At 48.8% G+C, this 25,916-nt stretch overlaps 1 protein-coding gene across 1 annotated transcript in view; it reads left to right on the top strand.

The window, feature by feature from the left end:
• Nucleotides 1-2,266: 2,266 nt before the first annotated feature.
• Nucleotides 2,267-25,916, top strand: part of LGMN (legumain) — a 57,528-nt gene continuing 33,878 nt past the window's right edge. Inside the window, exons 1-2 of the mRNA XM_088462991.1 lie at nt 2,267-2,446; nt 18,994-19,152. Of these exons, the coding sequence (XP_088319117.1) occupies nt 19,015-19,152 (138 nt within the window). The 5' untranslated portion in view covers nt 2,267-2,446; nt 18,994-19,014. The remainder of the gene's footprint in view (nt 2,447-18,993; nt 19,153-25,916) is intronic.

The following is a 25,916-nucleotide window of genomic DNA, read 5'->3' as shown; positions in this document are numbered from 1 at the left end:
CCAGTTTTACTACTTGGCCATGCTAAATCTGTTGCAAAGCATGCTGGGAATTGTAGTTCAACAACAGCTGTGGGGCGCTTATTGCCCACCCTTGCGGGCACGGTAGAATATAGTAATTGATGACGTCAAGGTACATCTATGGAAGGGTATCTATCCACTACCCTAATTTCACACTGGTAATCAGAGCGGACACACAGGGGTTTATGTGGCTGATAATAACCCAGCTGCTTCTTACAGTAATCTGGCCGCCCGTCACTTGCACACACACAGCACACTCACACACTGCACACACACACACAGCACAACACACACACAGCACAACACACACTGAACACAGCACAACACACACACACAGCACAACACACACTGAACACACACACAGCACAACACACACTACACACAGCACAACACACACTGCACACACACACACAGCACACACTGAACACACACACAGCACAACACACACTGAACACACACACAGCACAACACACACTGAACACACACACACAGCACAACACACACTGCACACACTGAACACACACACACAGCACAACACACACTACACACACACACACTGAACACACACAGCACAACACACACTGAACACAGCACAACACACACACACTGAACACACACACAGCACAACACACTGAACACAGCACAACACACACTGAACACACACACAGCACAACACACACTACACACACACAGCACAACACACACTACACACACACTGCACACAGCACAACACACACTACACACACACACAGCACAACACACACTGAACACACACACAACACACACTACACACACACAGCACAACACACACTACACACACACAGCACAACACACACAGCACAACACACACTGAACACACACACAGCACAACACACACTGAACACACACACAGCACAACACACACTACACACACACAGCACAACACACACTACACACACACACACTGAACACACACACACACTGCACACAGCACAACACACACTACACACACACACACTGAACACACACACAGCACAACACACACTACACACACACAGCACAACACACACTACACACACACTGCACACAGCACAACACACACTACACACACACACACTGAACACACACTGAACACACACACAGCACAACACACACTACACACACACAGCACAACACACACTACACACACTGAACACACACACACACTGCACACAGCACAACACACACTACACACACACACACTGAACACACACTGAACACACACACAGCACAACACACACTACACACACACAGCACAACACACACTACACACACACTGCACACAGCACAACACACACACACACTGAACACACACAGCACAACACACACTGAACACACACACAGCACAACACACACTACACACACACTACACACACACACACTGAACACACACACACACTGCACACAGCACAACACACACTACACACACACACACTGAACACACACTGAACACACACACAGCACAACACACACTACACACACACAGCACAACACACACTACACACACACTGCACACAGCACAACACACACTACACACACACACACTGAACACACACTGAACACACACACAGCACAACACACACTACACACACACAGCACAACACACACTACACACACACACACTGAACACACACACACACTGCACACAGCACAACACACACTACACACACACACACTGAACACACACTGAACACACACACAGCACAACACACACTACACACACACAGCACAACACACACTACACACACACTGCACACAGCACAACACACACTACACACACACACACTGAACACACACTGAACACACACACAGCACAACACACACTACACACACACAGCACAACACACACTACACACACACACACTGAACACACACACACACTGCACACAGCACAACACACACTACACACACACACACTGAACACACACTGAACACACACAGCACAACACACACTACACACACACAGCACAACACACACTACACACACACTGCACACAGCACAACACACACTACACACACACACACTGAACACACACAGCACAACACACACTACACACACTGAACACAGCAAATAGCGCTGATGAGTCACAGTCACGGGACACTAGCGGCACATGACTACCAAGGATGGTCCGGTCTGTGATTGGCTATCCCTGCCGCCAGCCATACACAGTCCCGCCTCCTACTCTAGTAGCGGTGATTGGCGCCCTGAGCCGCCAGTCACTGGGTAGGCCCGTCCCCTCCGCTGTGTGTGTATAGAAATAGAATAGATCTCAGAGACAGACAGGGCAGCTCATCCGCAGCCGCAGCCGCAGCCGCAGCCGCAGCAGCGATCTGAGGCCGGACTTCCTGCGCTGCTTATCAGTGTGGTCACATCCCAGAGACCGCAGACCGCAGAGTGCCTACTGCTCAGGTATGTGACCAATGCAGGGGGGATCCTAGTGACAGCTCAGAGATACATGTCTACCATTATCTATCTGCTGATCCGTCATCTGTCACTCTCTCATGTTGCTGTGTGTATATATATATATATATGATCAGATGGTCTGTCACTCATGTTGCTGTGTATATATGATAATATATAGGAGATCAGATGGTCTGTCACTCTAGTGATCAGTGCCTGACAGTCTGTATATAGCTCTGCTAGGTTAGGTGGTAGTGTACTGTATGTATATAGTTCTGCCAGGTTAGGTGGTAATGTCTGTATATAGCTCTGCCAGGTTAGGTGGTAATGTCTGTATATAGCTCTGCCAGGTTAGGTGGTAATGTCTGTATATAGCTCTGCCAGGTTAGGTGGTAATGTCTGTATATAGCTCTGCCATGTTAGAGTTAGTGTCTGTATATAGCTCTGCCAGGTTTGGTGTTAGTGTCTGGATATAGCTCTGCCAGGTTTGGTGTTAGTGTATGTATATAGCTCTGCCAGGTTTGGTGTTAGTGTATGTATATAGCTCTGCTAGGTTAGGTGGTAGTGTATGTATATAGCTCTGCTAGGTTAGGTGGTAATGTATGTATATAGCTCTGCCAGGTTAGGTGGTAGTGTACTGTATGTATATAGCTCTGCCATGTTAGGTGGTAGTGTATGTATATAGCACTGCTAGGTTAGGTGGTAGTGTATGTATATAGCTCTGCTAGGTTAGGTGGTAGTGTACTGTATGTATATAGCTCTGCTAGGTTAGGTGGTAGTGTACTGTATGTATATAGTTCTGCCAGGTTAGGTGGTAATGTCTGTATATAGCTCTGCTAGGTTAGGTGGTAATGTCTGTATATAGCTCTGCCATGTTAGAGTTAGTGTCTGTATATAGCTCTGCCAGGTTTGGTGTTAGTGTCTGGATATAGCTCTGCCAGGTTTGGTGTTAGTGTATGGATATAGCTCTGCCAGGTTTGGTGTTAGTGTATGGATATAGCTCTGCCAGGTTTGGTGTTAGTGTACTGTATGTATATAGCTCTGCCAGGTTTGGTGTTAGTGTACTGTATGTATATAGCTCTGCCAGGTTTGGTGTTAGTGTATGTAAATAGCTCTGCCAGGTTTGGTGTTAGTGTCTGGATATAGCTCTGCCAGGTTTGGTGTTAGTGTACTGTATGTTTCTACTTCAGGGTCCATAGGGTATCCACAGGATACCTTGGGGTATAGGTGTGACGTCAGTCGCAGGGCACCAAAGAGTTAAGCTTTCAGCCTCCCAGGATGCACTAGGTCCCCCTCCTATACCCCGCCCCCGGGCCAAGGCACCTCAGTTTAGTTTGGTGCCCGGCCGGAGTCGGGTGCACCTGTTGGAGTGGGGGCTAGAAGAGCCCCTGAAGCTTTTTCTTCATGCAGCTGTGGCTGCACATCTGGATGAACAGCATGGACAGTCAGTCCTGACGTCCATGCTGTCTTCCCTACACCCCGCCGGTACCAGAACGCCGGTACTGATCCGGGGATGCTGGTGGGCGTCTGGGGTCACAGCTAGCGGTGACCCCAGATGTTCCGGACCATGGCCGGATTCAAGGGGGACAGAGGTAAGCAGCGGGGTTCCGAGGTGGGTCCCCGCTGATCACATGGTCCTAAGTCCCCAGGCAGGGGGCTCCCTGGGGACTGGCTGCAGCGTGGAGCCAGGCGACCAACCTGCGCTTCCACTACCCCCTGGGACAGCGGACCGCAGCAGAGCGGTAGCGCTGCGGCGTCCCAGGGGTTAAATGCATGCCAGGGGAGCGCGCCTTCCCTGTCTCACAGCCGGCGCCTCCCCCGCTGCACACAGCCCTCTCTGCATGCTGCCGACTGGTCCTGTGGCAGCGCTCCTCCCCCAGGCCAGCCTCCTCTCTGCTCCTCGGCGGCCATCTTCTCCAGAACGCATGGTGACGCTGCTGGAAGCGCTGGACGGAAGCATCGTGGTCTGGGTCCCCCCGCATACCTCTCCTCCGCTGTGGCTCAGGTCTGTGTATGCAGCGCTGTGTCCTACCAGGCCCTGTGTCTGTGTAGTTGAGTGATCAGCGCTGTTAGTGCAGGAATTGTTATTTCTCTGCATTGTATGTGACTGTGCTAGCGCTGCTGCCTGTAACTTTTCTTCTCTAAACTGTCAGCTTTATTACTGTCCCTGTTCTTTCTGCTAAAGCCCTTGCGGTGCGGTGCTGCAGGGTGGTCTCTCGCCTATTTAATACTTAATTGGTGAGAGAGGTCACATACGTGGTGCCATCATGTCTGAAAGTGATTTTCCCCTCCGGCTACAGTGTACCACGTGCAAAGTACCGTTAGCGGAGGGGGAGGGTAGCGCGGAGGGCCTTTGCCGGCAGTGTTTGTCCATGGCGCGGCCTATTACGGTTACAGCACCGGTACAGGAGCCGCCCTGGGCTTGTTTCGCTCAGGCGTTAACAGCTTTAGTGGGCCAGTTAGCTCCGCAGCCCGCGTTTACTCCGATGGGTTTGTCCCAGCAGTCTGTGGTGTCGTCACCCATGCAGGGGTTCCCACGACAATTGGTGGTACCCCACAGTCTCCCTATTTCCCCGCTCCCGGGTTCTCAGGAGCCAGCGTGGGTTAACTCCCTGACGAGTTCTGTACAGCACTTGTCGGATGTGTTGCAAGGGGAGTCTGTGATGCGGCCTCATAAAAGGCCGGTGGCGTCTCTGTCCGCTCCTTATGAGGATGACGAAGGGACGTCTGATGATGGGGAGATTCTGGATCCTTACGATCAGGAACCTTTCCATACTAAGGACGCTGATGCTAAGTCCAAAGTATATATTCCTGGACTTATTCGGGCGGTCCGCACAGCCTTGGTGATTGAGGACGAAGTTCCCCCAGCGGCTAAATCTAAGTATGCCTTTTTCAAAGATGTGAAGGGCGATGCCACAGTCTTTCCTCTTTCGGGTCAGTTGGTGGACCATTTAGAGGAGGCGTGGAAACAACCTGGCAAAAGATACCAGCCGCAGAGACGCCTGGCGGTGGCTTATCCGTTCGCGGATAATTATTTTGCTAAGTGTGAATCCCCTCCACAGGTGGATTCTCACGTGACCCGTCTTGTCCGTAGTGCCACATTGCCGATGCCATCCATGTCCTCCCTTAAGGATGCTACGGACCGCAAGGTAGAAATCTGCCTGAAGTCTGCTTATTCCCTTGCAGGGGGGGCAGCACGGCCGGCTATGGCCATTTGCTGGGTTGCCAGAGCGATGGAGCGCTGGGCGGATTCATTAGAGGCTTCTTTTGAATCCGACTGTCCGGCCGAACAGGCGGAGTTGATTGGCAATCTCCGTGATTCGGCCACCTACATCAACGAGGCGGCTCTAGACATTAGTACTCTGGTGTCTAGAATTTCTTCAGCAGCGGTAGCTGCTCGTCGCACCTTGTGGCTGCGATCCTGGAAGGCGGACGCAGATCCAAGAAAGGTCTGGAAGCGTTGCCGTTTACCGGAGAAGTTCTCTTCGGTCCGGATCTGGATAAGATTGTGGCCACGCTGGCGGCAGCCAAATCTGCTTGTCTCCCGTCGGCCGCTGCTCCTTCTGGTTCTGGACCATCGTCCTTTCGGTCATCTAGGGCCCAGGGCAGGCCCAAACCACAGTCGTTTCCTCGACAGGCTGGCCCTAAGAAATCGGTCAAGCCCCGGAAACAGGCATGGAGTACCAGACGTCCGGCCCCCAAGCCAGATGACAAGCCTGCGGCCTGACGGTCCGGGTCTCCCCTTGAGGCCGCCTGCTGCAGTTCTCCCGGTGTTGGTCGTTCACTACGACAGACACTTGGGTTCTGGAGGTGGTCTCTCACGGGTACGCCCTCTCCTTCCGGCACAGACCCCCGGCTCGATTCTTCACCACGGGTCTACCATCAGACCGGAACAAGGCTACGGAGCTGCGGAAGGTATTGCACACTATGCTCCAGGCTGGAGTTATAGTGCCTGTTCCATTCTCCCAGAGGGGCCAGGGTTTCTATTCAAATCTTTTTTTGGTACAGAAACCCAATGGGTCATATCGTCCGATTCTCAACCTCAAAGCACTCAACAAGTCTTTGCGGGTCCCGAAGTTTCGGATGGAGACCCTACGGTCCATCATTCTGGCGCTGGAACCTGGGGACTACATGGTGTCATTGAACTTACAGGACGCTATGGCGGTCATGGCGGCTTCTCTGCGGCTGCAAGGAGTCCGCATGTTGCCGTACTTGGACGACCTGTTATTGGTGGCAGGATCTCCAGAGCTCCTGTTACACCACTTGGACCTGACCATTGCACTGCTGCAATGGCACGGCTGGCTAATCAACTGGCAGAAGTCCACTCTAATCCCGTCTCGGAGGATTCTGCATCTTGGAGCCTTATTGGACTCGGGACAGCAAAGGATCTTCGTGACGGAGGACAAGATCTCTGCTTTACAGTCAAGGGTGCGCAGTTGTCTGCACAGCCGCCGGGTGTCCTTACACTCGGCGATGAGGTTACTGGGCTCCATGGTGTCGGTGTTCGACATGGTGGAATACGCCCAGTTTCACTCCAGACCTCTGCAGCACCTGATCCTGTCCAAGTGGAACGGGCTGCCTCAGTCTCTGAAGTTCCAGACGATTGTGCTCACCCCGGAGGTACGCCTGTCCCTTGCGTGGTGGTTAAAGACGACCCACCTCAACAAGGGACGTCTGTTCTGGGTTCCAAATTGGGTCCTGTTGACAACGGACGCCAGTCTTCGGGGCTGGGGAGCAGTTTCGGGTCCACACTTGTTCCAGGGCAGGTGGACACCGACAGAAGCGGAGCTTCCAATAAATATCTTGGAACTCCGTGCGGTCTTCAATGCTCTCCTGCAGGCACAGCGGTTTCTCCAGGGTCACCCGGTGCAGGTCCAGTCGGACAATGCTACCACCGTGGCCTACATAAACAGCGAAGGAGGAACTCGCAGTCGGGCGGCTCTCGTAGAGGTCTCTCGGATCCTGGTTTGGGCGGAGCGCAATCTTCCGGCCATATCAGCGGTCTTCATCCCGGGAGTGCTAAATTGGGAGGCAGACTTTCTAAGTCGCCAGGACGTTTATCCAGGGGAATGGTCCCTGCACCCGGACGTTTTTCAACTACTGGTGGACAGGTGGGGTCTTCCAGAAATCGACCTCATGGCGTCCCGGCACAACAACAAGTTGCCGGTGTACGGGTCTCGCACAAGAGACGAAGGGGCGTCTCTGGTGGATGCTCTGTCCGTCCGGTGGACGTTCAGGTTCGCATACCTGTTCCCTCCGGTCTCCCTTCTTCCACGGGTAATCCGGAAATTCAAACAGGAAGGAGGGACGCTCCTGTTGATAGCTCCCGCGTGGCCCAGACGGCACTGGTTCTCAGACCTTCAGGGTCTGTCCGTGGACAGTCCTCTGCGGTTGCCGATACGACCGGACCTTCTGTCTCAGGGTCCTTGTCTTCACCCGGACCTGACTCGGCTGTCTTTGGCGGCGTGGCTGTTGAGACGGCCATGCTGAGGTCCTGGGGGTTTTCCAGCTCTGTGGTGCGTACCATGTTACGAGCTCGGAAACCGTCTTCCGCGAGGATATACCATCGCGTGTGGCATATGTTCTTCCAGTGGTGTCGACCGAGAGGTTATGCACCGCGGGAGTTTCGTCTGTCTCGGATTCTCGCCTTCCTGCAAGCGGGACTAGATCATGGGCTTCGCCTTGCTTCTTTGAAGGTACAGGTTTCGGCCCTATCTGTCTGGTTTCACCGTAGGATTGCTACAATCCCGGATGTGCGCACCTTTATGCAAGGTGTTCTCCGTATTCAGCCGCCCTTTGTTCCACCTGTGGCGCCTTGGGATTTGGCTGTGGTCCTGAGGGCTCTCCAAGGACCGCCGTTTGAACCACTGGGCTCAGTGGATATTAAATGGCTAACAGCTAAGACTGTTTTCCTTCTGGCCGTTGCTTCAGCCAGACGTGTTTCTGAGTTAGGGGCTCTTTCTTGTAGACCCCCTTTCTTGGTTTTTCATGGGAACAGGGCAGTGCTCCGCACTCGGCCCAAGTTTCTTCCCAAAGTTGTTTCCCAGTTTCATGTTAACGAGGAAATAGTTGTTCCGGCCTTTAACTCACCGGGTCTTTCCGTGGGTGAGGCCTCTTTGGATGTTGTGCGGGCCTTAAGGACTTATGTTGACCGCACTTCTTTGTTTAGGAAGTCGGACGCTTTGTTGTCCTCTATGGCTTCTGTAAAAAGGGTTGGCCTGCTTCAAAGCAAACTTTGGCAGCCTGGATCCGTATGGCTATTTCTGAAGCTTATCTTCATGAAGGCCTACCGGTCCCTCCTTCTCTGAAGGCTCATTCCACTAGGTCTGTGGGTCCTTCGTGGGCAGCTCGACGTGGTGCCTCGGCAGTTCAGATCTGCAAGGCTGCTACGTGGTCTTCTGTCCATACCTTCGTGAGGTATTACTGGTTTGACACCTTCGCCTCTCAGGATGCTTCCTTCGGGCGGCGGATTCTCCTTTCTGCACAGGAGCGTCCCCACCCTTAAAGGATACTGCTTTGGGACATCCCCAAGGTATCCTGTGGATACCCTATGGACCCTGAAGTAGAAAATATGAGATATGGTAAGAACTTACCCTTGTTATCTCTATTTCTACGAAGTCCATAGGGTTCCACAGGACTCCCGCCCTGTCGCACCTGTGCTGCAGATGGGCTTTGCTCTGGTCACCGGTTTTCCGTCTCCCTCTGGTGAGAATGTGATTCTTGTATGTGTCCAGATCTTTGTTCTCTCTCTTCCTTCTCCTCCTCCGGCCTATGGCTTGGTAACTAACTGAGGTGCCTTGGCCCGGGGGCGGGGTATAGGAGGGGGACCTAGTGCATCCTGGGAGGCTGAAAGCTTAACTCTTTGGTGCCCTGCGACTGACGTCACACCTATACCCCAAGGTATCCTGTGGAACCCTATGGACTTCGTAGAAATAGAGATAACAAGGGTAAGTTCTTACCATATCTCATATTATATAGCTCTGCCAGGTTTGGTGTTAGTGTATGTATATAGCTCTGCCAGGTTTGGTGTTAGTATATGTAATGAGAGCTGAGAATCACCCTCCAGAAAAAAGGTAACCTGTACTGTAGGTAACGGGTAGCAGCTCTCAGCAGCTAAACTTTCCACAGCTTGGTAAATTGGACATGTCTGCAGTTCCTATAGAAGGTTATGGGGACTGTGTATGCAAGCAAAAATAGGGGGAGCGCTGCAGATACCTGACTGCACCCCAATGTTAAGTGGACCTGATAGTAAATAATGCAGCAATACCTTGCTATGAAGAGGTTTATCTCTCTTGATTCTGAGCCAATGTTGGACGCAGTGGAACAATTTTTCTTCTTCGCATGCATCCACACGGAGTAGCGGGTGAGGCGCACCAGAGACACAAGGTCTCGGAAATGTGTTGCAGATGTATTGGGTGTTTCTGGGTGGGCACAGGGAGATGGTCCATCTTATGGGCGTTTTATGGGCGTGTCGCTGAAAGTGGCTGCGTACACAGACACCGAACCGGTCACATAGAAGGCCATACTTGTACGGAGAGACTACACCTGCCATAGGGATGGTTGAAGTTTTGATGGTGCATCTAAAGACACACCAGTCGGTATAATAGCATCTATGGATGCTGAAAGTGGGCATCTCACATTCAGAAGCACGAATGCTCACTAGAGAAGGACTTTGTAGCAGCGTTTGCAAAAAGTAGCAGACGTGCGACCTCCAAAAGCTGCAATGACTCAGAATCAGGCCCATTGTCACCTTTAAGAACTTCTCCTAAATTTAACTCCCTACCCCCCCCCCCCCCCCACATGTGATCTGAGGACCAAATCACTGCGACTTCCAGCAGTGGAGGACTTCGTCCATGTGCGGCTCTAGGGATTTTAATAGTTGTGATGGGATGTAGTCGGCATCCCGGCAGTCAGATTACCGGCGCCGGAATCCCATCAGCAGTCGAAATCCAGACTCCAGAATAACCACCTCTGACATCCTGACGGTAAAACTGCATACACACACAACTATTTTGTTACCAACGATTTTATGAACGATTTTCTGTCAGATTATCTGTCAGATTTTTTAAAGTGTAATGAACGATTTTTTTGAACTACAAACGATTTTTGCATATTCCCTTACTGAAAATCGTTCAGTTGGTCATTCTGACTGAACTACAAACGTGAACGCGCATGAACGATAATCATTCATCGTTTTAACTCAGAAAGGGAACGATTTTTTCGTTTAACGATAATCGTTCAAAAAATCGTTGTGTGTATGCACCTTTAGTATTAGGCAGACTAAAGCTGGGCATCCACTATACAATTTTCTGTCAGATATCTGTCCAATCTGGCTGGTTGGAATGAAAACCTGGTAATATATGGGAGTAAATGACAGTCGATCATATGGTTTTAAACACTGAAAAAGGACAAAAAAAAATTAGTTCAAATTGGTTAAATTTGTGCGTTTTAACCAATTTGTCTGAACAACCAGTTTTGGCTACTTTCCAGTGTTTGTGAGGAAATGGACGACTGTCATTTGCTCCCATACATTGGGATCCCGTACCCAACCCGTTGAGACTGCTTTATGTAGTGAAGAATTAATCTGAATCCCAGGTTCACGTTACAGGGATGGGCTGACGGTTATTGGTGCTTATTTTCCCCCCAACAGTTTCCTAGTCACAGGTATAAACGTATATATAAAAATAGTGAGTTAAATGTGGTTGGTCCTGTAATATACAATCTAAGGGTCTGATGCTTTAACACAGCCGCTGCGTCTTTGTATGCAGCGACTGTGCTTAAAATATGCAAAAGCCGCAGGAGGGTAAAAACACGCCTCCTGCCGGCTTCTCTGACCCGCTGCTGCCTCCGAAAACGCAGCATCGTGTCAACTGCGTGACCATCGGACATCTGAGCAACTCACTGAAATAACGCCGCCATGGCCAGTGAAGCTGTGTCTGAGGATGCAGCCACTGGCTTCAGCATGCCCAGAAAACATGGCTGACGCCACCATTTTCTGGAACGCTGCTCGTCGCCGCACCCAACCGCCAGCAGCATGTCAGTCATGCTGGGAATTTTGGTGCACTGTGAGTGACATCACAGAAACAGACCCGCACATGCTCAGTGCGGCTCCTGCCCATGTGCAGATCTACAAACATTGGAGATGTATGTAAGTATCCAGATTCCGTACATCTCTGAATTGGGCTCTAAGCATAGATGGAGTAAAATATACATAGCCCATTAAGAGGGGTATTCAATATGAAACGTTAACTTCACTGTCGAAGTTAACGTTTCATATCGGAGTTTTTTTCTGCGTTAAGGCATGGTGCGCGCTCCCGCTTATCCCCGTATTCAAAATAAAATTAACGAAAACTGGAAACTCCGAAGTTGGATTTGCGTAAAGTTACGAATTTTTCCTTAAAATAATTGTAAGACCCCCCTAAAGTTGTAAAAACATGGGGGAACACTATGGGTACCCCCGTTTTAGCCTTTAATTGAAAGTCGGGGATTTAAATAGCCGCAGCAGGTGTTTTTTTCCCAACATTGAAGAAGTGATGCAGAAGAGCACTTAGGTTATTTTTTTCGTTTTTTTAAGTGGTCCCATCAAATTTGGGGTACATGAAAATGGATACTAGCATATTTTTAAGTCCCTAAAGTAAGTTTTTAAAAATTCTGCATTTGTGCACCTGCCGCTATAATTCTATTCTAGAATACACCCGCCGCTATAAATCTATTCTATAATACACCTGCCGCATACTTGCAGAATAGCCCTGAACCTATTTCCCTATTGTTATACAATTTTTGCCATTTTTTTTTTTTTTCACCCCAATTTTTAAATTCATTTTTTGGGGTGTCCCTAATTTTTTTTTATTTTTTTTTTTTACTTTTTTTGACACAGTTCTTTTTTAAATGACATTCCCAGGGGTGCAGGCTATTTTTTTTAAGCCTGCACCCTTAAACCCCAATTCTGCACTTTTTTTCGACACCTATTCAATGGTGAAAAGTTATCCCCGTTTTTTATCAAAGACTTTTCAAAACTGCGATAAGTCTTTGAAATTGAATACGGTGTAAAAGTAAAACCTGCGATAGTTACGTCATACCTCCGATATTAACGCAAAAACGATGTTATCGCACCCATATTGAATACCCCTGTTAGCGATCTATTTATCAAGCAGTGAATAGCATGAAGAAGTGAACCCATAGCAACCAATCAGATTTGAAGTAGCATTTATCAAGTACAGTTTATAAAATAATAGGTAGGAGCTGATTGGTTGCTATGGGCAACTTCTCCACGCTTTTCACTGCTTGATAAATAGACCCCTATGTTGCAGCACCTGTGGCCTGGCTTGTCCCACCTCACCTATAACCACATCCGTCATACAGGATCTCCGTGGCACACCGTGCGACCCAGCGCTTCCTCTTCATAGCAAGGGGTAGATCTACTATGCTTCGGTTTTTCAATGCCACCGATGATCGGGGAGGGCAAGTTGACCTTACAACAGCGTTTCCACACCACTGCCGGAACCACCGCTCGCGCCCCTCACATCCTGGAATATCACTTTTTTTTTTACTTAATGCCCTATGAGGCTGCAAACAAAAATCTGCGGGCCCGGAGGTACCATGCCGCACTTACTCGCAGCCGCGAAGTTGACTCCATACTATTCATATAATTGAAGTTGCCAAAAAAAAAAAGTGTTATTGCAGATTTTATTATAAACACCTATTTATGGGAGGGCCTGATTCAGAGATGGACGCAAACCCGATATTTTCGCGGTTAAGCGAATATCTGTGGTCTGCGCATGAGTCGGGCTGTGCATGTGCCAAGTTACATTACCTTCGGGGGTTGCAGCGAGGATTTGGCCACAGTGTGATTGATAGGGAGGGTTTGGTGGAGGTAATGGGAGAGAGGCGGCTCAAACGCAGATTTGTCCAGACCGTTTTGGGGGGAGGTTCGTAGACTGCGATCCCGGGCACAGTCACAGCGGCTCCGGCGTCTCAGTTTCGGTGACCATTCTCAGTAAGTTTAGTGTTTCTCAGAACTTCAATAGTCGACTGATGTAAGACCTATGGTGCGTCTTTGTACGCAGATGATTGGATTGGCGAAGCAGCCGCCGGGTGTCTCAATACAAATCCAGGCTGAGACATTTGCATATTTTCACATTTTGCTACTTTGGAAAGGTGGATTAATGCCAAAGCAAAAATATGTGGAATTATGCAAATGTCTCAGCCCCTGGGATTTTTATTGAGGTGCCCAATAGCGCAAATCCAAGCGACTGCGTGCCAAGACTCAGCTTGGTCGCAGATCAGTCAATTATCGGATATTCTGGTGGCTTCTGCACATTTTAGTAAAGGGACCTGGCATATGTCGGGTCACCTCAGTGTCTGCCTGCTGCTCAGCCCCATCCCCTCTATCCACTGCTCTGTCTGCCTGCTGCTCAGCCCCTCCCCCTCTATCCACTGCTCTGTCTGCCTGCTGCTCAGCCCCTCCCCCTCTATCCACTGCTCTGTCTGCCTGCTGCTCAGCCCCTCCCCCTCTATCCACTGCTCTGTCTGCCTGCTGCTCAGCCCCACCCCCTCTATCCACTGTTCTGCCTGCTGCTCAGCCCCTCCCCCTCTATCCACTGCTCTGTCTGCCTGCTGCTCAGCCCCACCCCCTCTATCCACTGTTCTGTCTGCCTGCTGCTCAGCCCCACCCCCTCTATCCACTGTTCTGTCTGCCTGCTGCTCAGCCCCACCCCCTCTATCCACTGTTCTGTCTGCCTGCTGCTCAGCCCCACCCCCTCTATCCACTGTTCTGTCTGCCTGCTGCTCAGCCCCTCCCCCTCTATCCACTGCTGTCTCACTGCTGCTCAGCCCCTCCCCCTCTATCCACTGCTCTGTCTGCTGCTCAGCCCCTCCCCCTCTATCCACTGCTCTGTCTGCTGCTCAGCCCCTCCCCCTCTATCCACTGCTCTGTCTGCCTGCTGCTCAGCCCCTCCCCCTCTATCCACTGCTCTGTCTGCCTGCTGCTCAGCCCCTCCCCCTCTATCCACTGCTCTGTCTGCCTGCTGCTCAGCCCCACCCCCTCTATCCACTGCTGTCTCACTGCTGATTAGCCCCGCCCCCTCTATCCACTCCTCCTACCTTGCTCTGTCTGCAGCTTTGTCACGCCCCCTGTCTGACTGCTGCTGTCCCTGTCCCGCCCCCTCACTGCCTCCTTCTTTGTCCATCACGCCCCCATTCTTACCGTGGGCCTGGTCCTCTTCCTCTCCTGCCAGGGTCTATCCTGCCTCACTGCATGTTGGAGATGACAATTATATAGAGAAAATAAGATATATATATATATATATTACACTAACTATACTTTTTTTTTTAATATTTCAAAATTGATCCTGACCTGATTAATTCTTTCTGCCATGTGACATATCCTAAGCTCTTGTTGCAGCAATGGCTGCATCTGGTTAGGCCAGTATTATCATTATGCTAATAATCAGGAAGACTGTCCCTGGCATGGGATGATTACAGTCATTTCCTTGCAGTGATGCACTTGATGGGTGTGGTGAATATGTTTAGCAGTGGATGTTAACCGACAGTCTGATTCTCCCATCCAGTCCTGGGACGCTGTCTTCAGTCAGATGTAGTCTGCTTCTCTGGACTCCCCCAGCTCCATAAATACTGCAATGCTGTCAGTGGTTTCCACCAGCTATAAGTATCTATTTAGGGGCAAATACTTCAATTTGGATTTTTGGGTAAAACATGTTGGATGATGTTTGGGATTATTTTCCTAGCAATTTATCACCAACTAAATTTAGGTTAGGGTTAGTGTGCGGGGGGGGGGGGGGGGGGGATTCTAACTGTCGGGATGCCATTGACAGTATTCCGAGTCCCGGGATCCTGTATCCAACCCATACAACAAACATATAATTCTACCTCTAGTGACACTAGTCCAGTTGCTGTGAAACTACAAATCCCAGCATGCCCAAATGATCAGCTGGTAAAGCGTGTTGGGACTTGTAGCTGAGAGCCTCAGGTTCAGGCCTGAACTAGTGTAACACTAACCTTAACCTGTTATTTCAGGAACTTGACGTTGTCTGGATGACTTGTGTTGCATTTGATTTTCTGAACACGTAAGGATAGTGGGTCTAATTCAGACTCTCTCGCAAGCGGCCACTCGCTCGGAACGAGCAATGTTTTTCAATCTGCGCATGCGTACGCTTCTAATTGCGTGTGTGCGAACTGGTGCGATCGATGGGGAAACTCTCGCTCGCCAAGCATAGACAGCCCAGCTGAATGAGTGACAGGTCAAGCCGTGTGTGGGTGGTAACAGGGGCAGTCCACTGGAAACGGGAGTATGGAGGTGCGAACGCAGGCGTGCCTGAAAAATTCAACGCCGTTTCAGAGGCCTGCATAATTAACAGGCAGCGTCATAGGACACGTCACTTGCTTGAAATCTACACTGAAGTGCTTGCGGCAGGGTATAGTCAACCGCAAGCGCTGCAAATGCTTCGGATGGTGCTCGACGTACCAATGGTTTCTTGCTCTTCCGGGAGATGACGTGCGCAAGTGGGCGTCTTAAGACAGGCTGGTGGGCATCTACAAACAAAAAGTGATAGCTCGCCAATACACAGATGGGCGTGCTTATGACTTGCCCTGCAAGCGGCTGCCTTGACGTTACTTAGCTGAATTTCCATACGCTGGGAGCGAGCGATCGCATCTAGAGAGCGGGTCAGAGTCAGGCCCCGTGTCTAAAGTAATCTCACCTGATTAAAGATATAAGTAGTTATGACTGCCACTAATCTAGAGGCTAGTATCGTAGTCCAGTGATACTGTACATAACATAAATGAAAGCACTCAAATTGGAAATGTAACAGCCTGCTCGATTCGGGCATCGGCGAGATTCAGGCGGGTCTGCTCGTTGTTTTGAAGCGGCAATTATTTAAAAGGCAAAACCAAACTGTGTTTTTACTTATAAACGATTGCCACTGGCATCCCGCCAATGTCTTCATCGCACAGTCTGTTACGTTTCCCCTAAAATGCCTAATCTTGGCATTGTGAAAATGTGACATTGAAAAACACCGCACAAACCTAGCGGCAGTGAGAATATATACCAGCTGTTGGCCGTGGTTTCACCCACAGTAAAATAGTTTCTGCCAACACCTTTCCCCCCCACCCCTTACCGGCCGAGGCATGGTGCCACACCTATCTCTGGCATTGATGATATCCATAAATGTTGTTTTTCTTATAGTTCAGCTTTAACGTGACTGTTCTAGAAATAACCTGCTCTTTATTTCCTCTCAAAGTTTTCACTACACAATGATGCAGATCTCATTGAAATCGGTTCTGAAGTCATTTTTGCGCCAACTTGGGACAAACAGACACAACATGAGAGAGAGAGATATATTTGGGGATAGAGAGAGATATATATTATATACACAAACCCAAATGAACAGGGAACCTGCTGCAAAATCATTGAATCCTGTGACAAAAAAATTGAACCAACTTCCTGTTCATGTAATAAAAACAACCTTTGTCTGAAATGGAAAAAATGGTGATTGTGCAATGTTGTTACAGCTTCTGTGAAGTGATGATTAAATAGAGGTTGTTTCCTTATGTGTGCGACGCACAGCCTGACCTGCTGTAGATAATAATCCCTGACATCACCACTAATATGTACATTTGTCAGGCACAGTTTTTGCTACAAAGGGGTTTGCCCAATATAAGGGGCATATTTACGCTGGCATCTCCTCCTAGAGTTACTAAGCCGCACTTTTCATAGCTGCTGCATCTTTGGCAGATTCAGCCACTGCATTGAAAAGGGTGATAATAATATAAAACAAGGCTGGTTGTGTATTTAATATTATTGTCTCTTTAAATCCAGCGGCGGAAGTTACGGTAGCTCTCAAAAGCACTGCTTAGTAAATTTACCTCTTAGACCTGTATACAATTAGAGGCGAAACGTCGGATGAGTTTCGCCTTCCCGACTTTCCGTCTCCTTCCCCTGTTTCAGAGGCGAAAACATTTTGTGCGTGTCCCTAAACACGTGAAAACGGAAAGCGGCGAATGCGGAACAGGCGGAAAGTACTGTCAGTAGTGAGGAAATCAGTCTGTACCCCCCCAAAAATGCACTAACATAGGGAATGAATGTAGATGTGTACTAATAGCCCTAATAACATAGGGAATCACTATAGATTTGTACTAATAGCCCTAATAACATAGGGAATGAATGTAGATGTGTACTAATAGCCCTAATAACATAGGGAATGAATGTAGATGTGTACTAGTAGCCCTAATAAAAGTGTTTGGGGTACTTAAGTAGTTTAAATTGCTTCATATTAGCGTCTGCAAAAGTGGTGAAGAATGGCAAAAATCAGTATTATTTGGTGAATATAAGTAGTCCTGTCAAATTTGGGGTACTTGAAAATGGGTGCCAGCATATTTTAATGTTTCTAAAGTAAACTTTTAAAACATGTCCAAAACGCACCTGCTACATGCACCCTCAATCCCAAAAACACCTGACCCATCCTTGCAGACCCCCAAGAAGTCTATTTCGCTTAGGCGAATCCCGTCTGGAATTGAATTTGGAGGTAAGTTCCGAACAGGCGAAAAGCGTCAATAGGCGAAACGTTTTCGCCAATTATGGATTTTCGCCTCTAATTGAATACGGCCCACAGTCTGTGTCCTTTGCTGCTAAATTACTAAGTAACAGGTCAGCTTTTGTGTATGGTCGTCTGTCCAGTCTCGCATGGAAGAAGAGTTCTCATTTTCTAGGTTTTCAAGTCCATTCTGTGCCCATCGAACAGGAAAGCGCACACAGCTGATAAAGAAGGCAGTATAAGGAAGATTTCATATAGTGCTCCAATATAACATCAGTAGATACAGCCAAAAATACCTGAAATTCTGTTATTCTGTTGAAACTTGTCCATCAAGTTTTATATATACAACTATATTAGATGTAGACAACATATAGGGAACAACAGTAGAGTTTATATTACACAGCGGTGTTTATATATTTTTATACGTACTGCAGTTTTTCGGAGGAAACTTTTTTTTTTATTTTTTTTTTATTTGATGAATATTTTTCTGGTTTTATTACTTTCTTGTGGCATGTGCTTATTGTTTGGTGTGTCCACTGCTGGCATTTAGAACATTGTTACCTCACTGCTATGTCACTCTTGAGAGCAGCAGCGTTCAAAGTTCCCTTCTGACCCCCACCTTAAAGGACAAGCCCTCATCTTCCTACCTGCCCCACTCTGCCCTATTTGTCATGCGGGTGGGGCAGAAATGCTGCTTTTGGGTGAGGAGATACTGTATGTGCGAGGCAAATAGATTTGTTACAGTCAGCAGAGGTCAGACTGGCACGGTCATTAAAACTCATGGTTGCAATTTATTCTTTATTACTTTTTTTTTTTTATGAGATTTTAACAGCCAATTTCAGGCATATTTATTCAAGTATCAATAGTTACAGATGTACGTGATAATAGTAATAGCATAAAGTAATAGTATGACGAGTTTAGATAGCCGAAACAGGTTTTGAGTGAAATTCTATTTAAATTGCCTTCTACAGAAAGCAGAAAATTATCCTACATTATTCCCTGCAGGTTCCTGTAAATTCCAGCAAGATGTTGTTTCCCGTTGCTGCTCTGCTCGGACTCGCAGCGCTGTCCGTGGCGATGCCTATTGAAGAGCCAGAAGAAGCAGGCAAACACTGGGTAGTCCTTGTGGCAGGGTCCAATGGCTGGTACAACTACAGACATCAGGTAACAGTTTGTGAGTTTAGTAAATGATCTGGGTTATATTTAGTGTTTACAGTTATCGATGTTTATTTTTGTGGATTTAAGAAAAAAACTCTGTACATGTAAAAAAAAAAAAAAAAAACAGTGTTAATGAGTAATTACACAATACAAACTTATAATCTTTTTATTTGAAACCGGGAAGAGTGGATTGTTTCAGGGTGTTGCTAGGGTGGGTAGTACTGGGAAAGTGCGGATGCCAGGCACAGGGTCCCGGATGAAGGCTTTCAAAGAGAGAGTGTGTTGATTATTGGGGGGAGATTATACCTAAGGGAAAGGGGAGAGCATTTCCGGATACCGAATCCAAGGGATTGGGAACACCAACACTCACACCATTTTTGATAGTTCCTTATATTTGTGTTAGTGCATATTTCAGTGTAAGTACACCAAAGATCCCTACTTTCTTTTCAGGGGCAAATGCAGGATTTTTATGGGGGGAGTTTCTTTGAAGGTCAATCAGGAGGGGGCGGGGCCAAATCACATGATTCTAATGGCATTGCATCATATTGGCGCCGCCTCCTTCCCATTGGCTCGCGAATCAATTTTGCTACAAGGTTACAGGCATTAATAACATGGTGCCCACTCTGGCGTCTGTCAGGAAGGATTTCAGGGTGCTCAGAAACCCCCCCCTGCATGTGCTACTGCTGATTTGTTTTTTAACCATTATTATCTGATATATAGTACTTTTTTCAGTCCCCTCCCTCCCCACTCCCAAGTCGTTGCCTTGATAACACCTAATTTTTCAATAAAGTGACTCATGTTATTGGCACTTCCTGTAGGCTGCATCTTGCACAGGTATTTCCGCTGCCATGTTGGGTGCATGAGAGGAAGGGCTGTGCTCAGTCTCTGCCCTTACCAGTGGCTCCACAGGTGGGGCTGCAGCACAGTCCCTCATTCAAATAGGAGAATCGCACCAACTGTTATGCCAAACGCTACCAAACATTGCCGGCCGGGACTCGCTGGCAGTTGTTGTGGACCCACCACTGGAGTCGCCACTGGCCCCCTACAGAAGGTAATAAGTTGTGGGGACAGTGGCCCTGATTCAGACCCACTCACAAGCGGCTGTCCGCTCGCAAGTGGGTCGATGGTCTGCACTGCGCATGCGCACGACGGAGGGATCTCCGTCGTGCGCATGCGCGAGACGCGACGAGCGAAGGACTTTCCTTCGCTCGTAGTGTCTGATCAAAGGGGGCGTGCTGTCGATGTTGATTGACAGCACGCCCCCTTTGGTAGGCGTGCCGGGGGCGTGCCTGCCAGACGGAGGCGTTCCCAAAGGAACGCCTACCGTCAGAAGCCGGCCCCACTGACATCACTAGTGATGTCAGTGGGAGTGATTTTGGCTCTGATAGAGCCAAAATCACTCCTGGCCTTGCGGTTGAGAAACCCAACCGCAGGCTTCTGCTCGCAGTGGCGATGGTCAAGACCATCGCGACCATCATCCTGCACGCTCGTATATGCTGTGGGTGGTGACCCACAGCTATACGAGCGTCCAGGAGGACGCTCCATATTTATGGAGGTGGGCCCTGATTCAGAGCGAGCGCTCTGGTCAGAGCGTCCGACTCTGAATCAGGGCCAGTGTCTGCTTTATGTAGCTTTGTTTTATATGCTGACTTTTGTGCTGTAATGGGTAATGTACCCCCAACATTGTACAGGTCAGAGAGACTTTGAGTCTTATGATTACAGAATTGCTTATTCAATAATTAAAGAGGTGAGTGGATGAAGGTGTTATGTAACCATTTTCGGAAAAATTACCTTTTTTTTTTTTTTTTTTTAATGGATGAAGGTGTTCTACCCTAACATAGTAACAATGGGCCTGATTCAGACCCGCTCGCAAGCAGGTCAATGGCCGGGCACTGCGCACGCATGCGCAAGCCCCGTAGCGAGTAGCATGCGGCTGTCGACGTTGATCGACAGCTCGCCCCGTTTTGTAGGCAGGGTGGCTGGTCAAACTGAGGCGTTCCTGAAGTGTCTGCTCTATTAGCTGGGGCTTGCGGGAACGAGACCCTACCACAAGTGTCTTGTCGCAAGCCCGATGGTCGCGACCATCACCTGGCCTCTCCCACAGCTTAGCGAGCGGCCAGGAGGCCGGTTAAAAAAAAAAAAAGCGGCCGCCCTGATTCAGAGCAAGTTGTCGCTTTTTGCGAGCGCCTCTAAATCAGGCCCATTGTTTGTAGTCTATTTACTGATACACTTTGGTGCTATGTCCAATTCTTAAGTCCGTTCTTAGGCCCTCATTCAGAGCCACTCGCTAGCGGCAATACGCTCGTTCCGAGCGATGTTCGCACATCTGCACATGCGTACGGATCGTTATACGCATGCGCGAACCAGTCAGTGCGGCCGAAATTCATGTGCTCGCAAAATAGCGAATGCCTGCTATTTTGAGTGACAGAATGAGGCGTATGTGGGTGGTAACAGGGGAAGGTGCTTGAAAATGGGGAGTGGAGATCAGAACGCAGGCGTGCTTAAAGGTCAAAACGGGCGTTTTATGGGTGTGCATAATTAATACAGCAGCGTCATTGACCAAGTCACTGGGTTCTTTTATAGCCAGAACTGCTCGCAAGATTGTGGTAGCAAAAACCAACCACAAGAATAGCGAGCAGTTCATACGCTGGTCGATGTACTCGATTAATCTAATAAATAGCGGACATGACGTATGGTGCGAGCGGCCAGGGGGCGTTTTTAACAAATAAACGAGCGTATGTTTTGCTCGCTCGTTCAGACTTAGAGGTGTGAACAGACTGCAATTTGCGAACGGATCATTTGAATAGCCACCCCTTGTTTTTGAACGAACGACCGCAAATAGCGAACGGCTCTGAATCAGGCCCTTAGTCTAATAATTTATCTTTAACTCTAAATATCTGTTTCTTCTAAACATAATATAACACTTTCATCCACTCGCCGCTTTAATTACTACTGTCTGTGGTGTCATCATTTGCCCTCATTGCTCTTCTGACTGCGCTCATGCTACACTTCAATTAAATAGAGAAAAAGAAACCGAGAACTGTGAGTTTCTGTAGCATTTTTTTTCTTCCTTCGTATTTTTACTTAAAGGGTTTTCCGGTAGTGGATAACCCCTTGTTACCCTGACCGCCCCCCCTGCTGGTAACCTCCAGTGTAATCTATACATGTAAGGAAAATGACCGTATTGCACTCTGGGCCTGATTCAGCAAGCAACGCAAGTGAGAGAACGGACGGTGCGAGCCGATGTTTGCGATCTGCGTATGCATCGAACTGCGCGTGTGCGAAAAGGTTGCTAAGTACGGTAAGGGCTCTCTCAAAGTACGCAGGGAGCCCGCAGAGACCTTCAATGTTGATTGGCAGGAAGTGCCGTTTGTGGGTGGTGAGGGGTGGTCGCCCGAACGCAGGCGTGCCTGTACGTTCGCACGACGTTACAGGGGCGTGCATGAAGTAATGTCAGTGGTGCCACACGCAGCCGGGTACCTCTCTGCGTGCAGGAATCTGTCATGTCCTGTGGCAGGGTCAGGTCTACCCTTAGCTTACACACAACTTCGATGGCACTCTATGTTCCTGATGTTTACGCTGTCAATTACGGCATAGGTGGGCGGTTTTATTTTTTGCTGGGTGTCTGCTTCTTGTGCTGCTGTCTCCGTGCGTGTGCATTGATTAGCATATCCTCGCAGCGGCTGGGTGTGTGCGTCTGCTATTGTGCGTTCCTTGCTGAATCAGGCCCTCTGTCCATAACCATGCAGTACATCTGTCTATGGGCAAGATGTCCCAAGCATCGCATTTTGAAGGCGATACATCCCGCACTTACCGCATGCAAAGTGGCGTTTATTAACGCTGTATGCATGTACAATTGCGATTACAACCGCAAAGGATTTCAAGCACTGATCTGTCCTTTGCGGTGTGAGGACTCCGGGGTTATGACCCGGGAGTCCTTCTGCACATGCGTAGCCGTCTGCCAGTGTATGCGCGATCCCTGGGTGGGATCCTATTGGATCCCTCTTGGGGAATTATCCAAAAAGAAGCCACAGGGCCTTGGTGCGCACTGGCCGACCATCGACCCACTCGTGAGCGCATAGCGCTCACAAGCGGGTCGATGGTCGGCCAGTGCGCATGTGCGAGACCCGGAGAGAGTGAGAACTTCACTCGCTCCGGGGCTCGCTACAAAACGGGGCGGCTGTCTATGTTGATCTACTGCTTGCCCCGTTTTGTAGACGGGTAGGGGGGGGTGGCTGGACAAACGGAGGCGTTCCCGAAGGAACGCCTGCCGTTTGTTGGCGGTCCTACTGACATCATTCGTGATGTCAGTAGTGAACTTCCTGCTCTATTAGAGCAGGAAGTTCACTCAGGCTTGCGGGAACCGAGACCCTACCACAAGGGTCTCGTCGCAAGCCCGATGGTCGTGATAATCGCGACCATCGCCAGGCCGCTCGCAAAAGCTGTGGGTGGTCACCCACAGCTATGCCAGTGGCCTGGAGGCGGATTTAAAAAAAAAAAAAATCCACCCTGATTCAGAGCGAGCTCTCGCAAATAGCGAGCGCCTCTGAATCAGGCCCATAGTCCATTAGGCAGCGTGTTGCCTTTCGAGTACAAGCTCCAGAAAGTTTTGCTTTCTGGAGTTTGATACATAAGGTGAATGCAATCAAACTTTAGAATGTGGCATTTTAGTGTTAGTACATGGACAGACATTGTTGGTGCCATGAGCTGCAGTGCCAATCGGCTAGTTACTTCAGGTAATGGAGTCGGGTCTCGGAAGGGTCGTGGTTTGATTTAAGATGGTGTTGTCAATAAAAGGACACCCACTTTTGACTAAATTGACAAAATAGACACTTCAGAAACTGTGTTCCCAGTTCCCAAGGGGAGAGTTTCTCGGAGAGATTGACCCTTTATTTGACGTATGGAGGAGTTTTGCAGAAAGTGGGAACCTCCTTTTAATTTGACCTTCTTTTTGTTTCAATTTCAATAATGAATTGGGTCACAATCTTGTATATCCTGATTTTATCCACAAATCTTGTATTCCCTTGTATTATCTCTAAAGGTGCCCACACACATAGCGACATTTTAAACGATTTGGCCGATTTCGACGAATCGTGACGACAAATCGGGTAAAAAAAGTACAAATCGTGAGTTTATACTCACGAGCACGATGCCGACATCGCATCTTCTGATCTGCCGTGCTGTTGGGCAGATTAGCCAATCTGGGATACAATGCATTGGCTGCAAGATAGATCTTTAGTCAGATTGGACATTTTTAACTCCAAATCGTGATCACGACGGCAAGGGAGCTCCCGTGAAAGTTCATGAGGAAATTGGCCATAAAATCGTATCGTGAGGACATGGGTATGTGTGTGGGCACCTTTACATTCCCTGGTATTATGCAAACTCTGCTTTCATAATACGTACACTGACAAGGGAACATTAAAGCTCCCTATAGCTAGTTACATTTCTGCTCTTTTTTTCTTACCCTGCCCATTTGCAGAGGATGCTTTTGTTGTAGCCCACCCATTTATTGATGATTATCTGGTGTTTAAATGTGGAACTAATACCACAGTACACAAGGAGCATGAGTTATCTAGTGTCCTGTCATTTCCAGTATCCCTACTGATTTAGCAACCCCTCTCTGTGGGAGCCGGTCAGACCTTATTTATTCCACTTCTGCTCAGGCTGAAAACTCCTTGAAATATCTTCTTCTGTTGAGTGGTGCTTCAGTGGTTTGCTGCCGGACTACATGACTCAGGATGCCCTGATAGCCATAGTATTTATTTTTAAGGTTCAGGTGAAGTTTAGGAAACTTTGCTATTATGTGTAACAAACATTTCATGTGGCTGTTTTCCTGCAAAAAGAAACTTGTCTTCTTACGTCGGCTCTGGAGAATGCGATTAGAATGCGTCGGCTTATCAGGAATATGCAGTACTCCTTCAGCTGCCGGTTCACGTTTAAAAAGATAATATTATACCAGTCAAAATAACAGAGATCATTAAGGAGAAATTTCCAACTTGTGGTGTCAATTTTATTAAACATTGCTCTGCATTAAACATAGGGCCTGATTCAGAGGTGCTCGCTCTGAATCAGGGCGGGCGCTTTTTTGTTGTTGTTGTTGCGGCCTCCTGGCCGCTCGCATAGCTGTGGGTGACCACCCACAGCTATTGCGAGCGGCCAGGATGATGGTCGCGATGGTCAAGACCATCAGGATTGCGACGAGACCCTTGTGGTAGGGTCTCGTTCCCGCAAGCCCCAATGAGCTTTCGGCTCTAATAGAGTTGGAAGCTCACCCACTGACATCACTGGTGATGTCAGTGGGGCCGCCCACAAACGGCGGGCATTCGCTTGGGAACGCCTCCGTTTGTGAAGCCACCCCCCGGCCACGCCTACAAAATGGGGCGAGCTGTCGATCAATATCGACAGCCGCCCCTTTTGTAGTGAGTCCCGGAGCGAGTGCTTTTTGCGCTCGCTCCCGGGCTCGCGTGCGCACTGGGCCACCATCGACCCGCTTGCGAGCGGGTCTGACTCAGACCCAGAGATCATTCCATATATTACATTACACATAAAGCTGGGCGGTACTTATCAACGGTTTTGTCATCTGGCCAGCCTACACTCAACATCAGAATCTTCTCACTATTATTGCTATGCTTTTTACAGAAGCCTTACCTGCAGAGTGTCTAAAGAGTGTTCAGCACAATAACACACCTTGATGAATTGCTCCAGGTATACACACTTGATGGCTCTTAATGCTGAGGGCCACTCGGCCTGGTAACCTGCTTGTCACA

Source organism: Taudactylus pleione, unplaced genomic scaffold, assembly GCF_031769625.1.
Source record: "Taudactylus pleione unplaced genomic scaffold, aTauple2 ptg001303l, whole genome shotgun sequence".
Lineage (NCBI taxonomy): Eukaryota > Metazoa > Chordata > Amphibia > Anura > Myobatrachidae > Taudactylus > Taudactylus pleione.
This window is presented reverse-complemented; position numbering and strand designations above follow the sequence as displayed.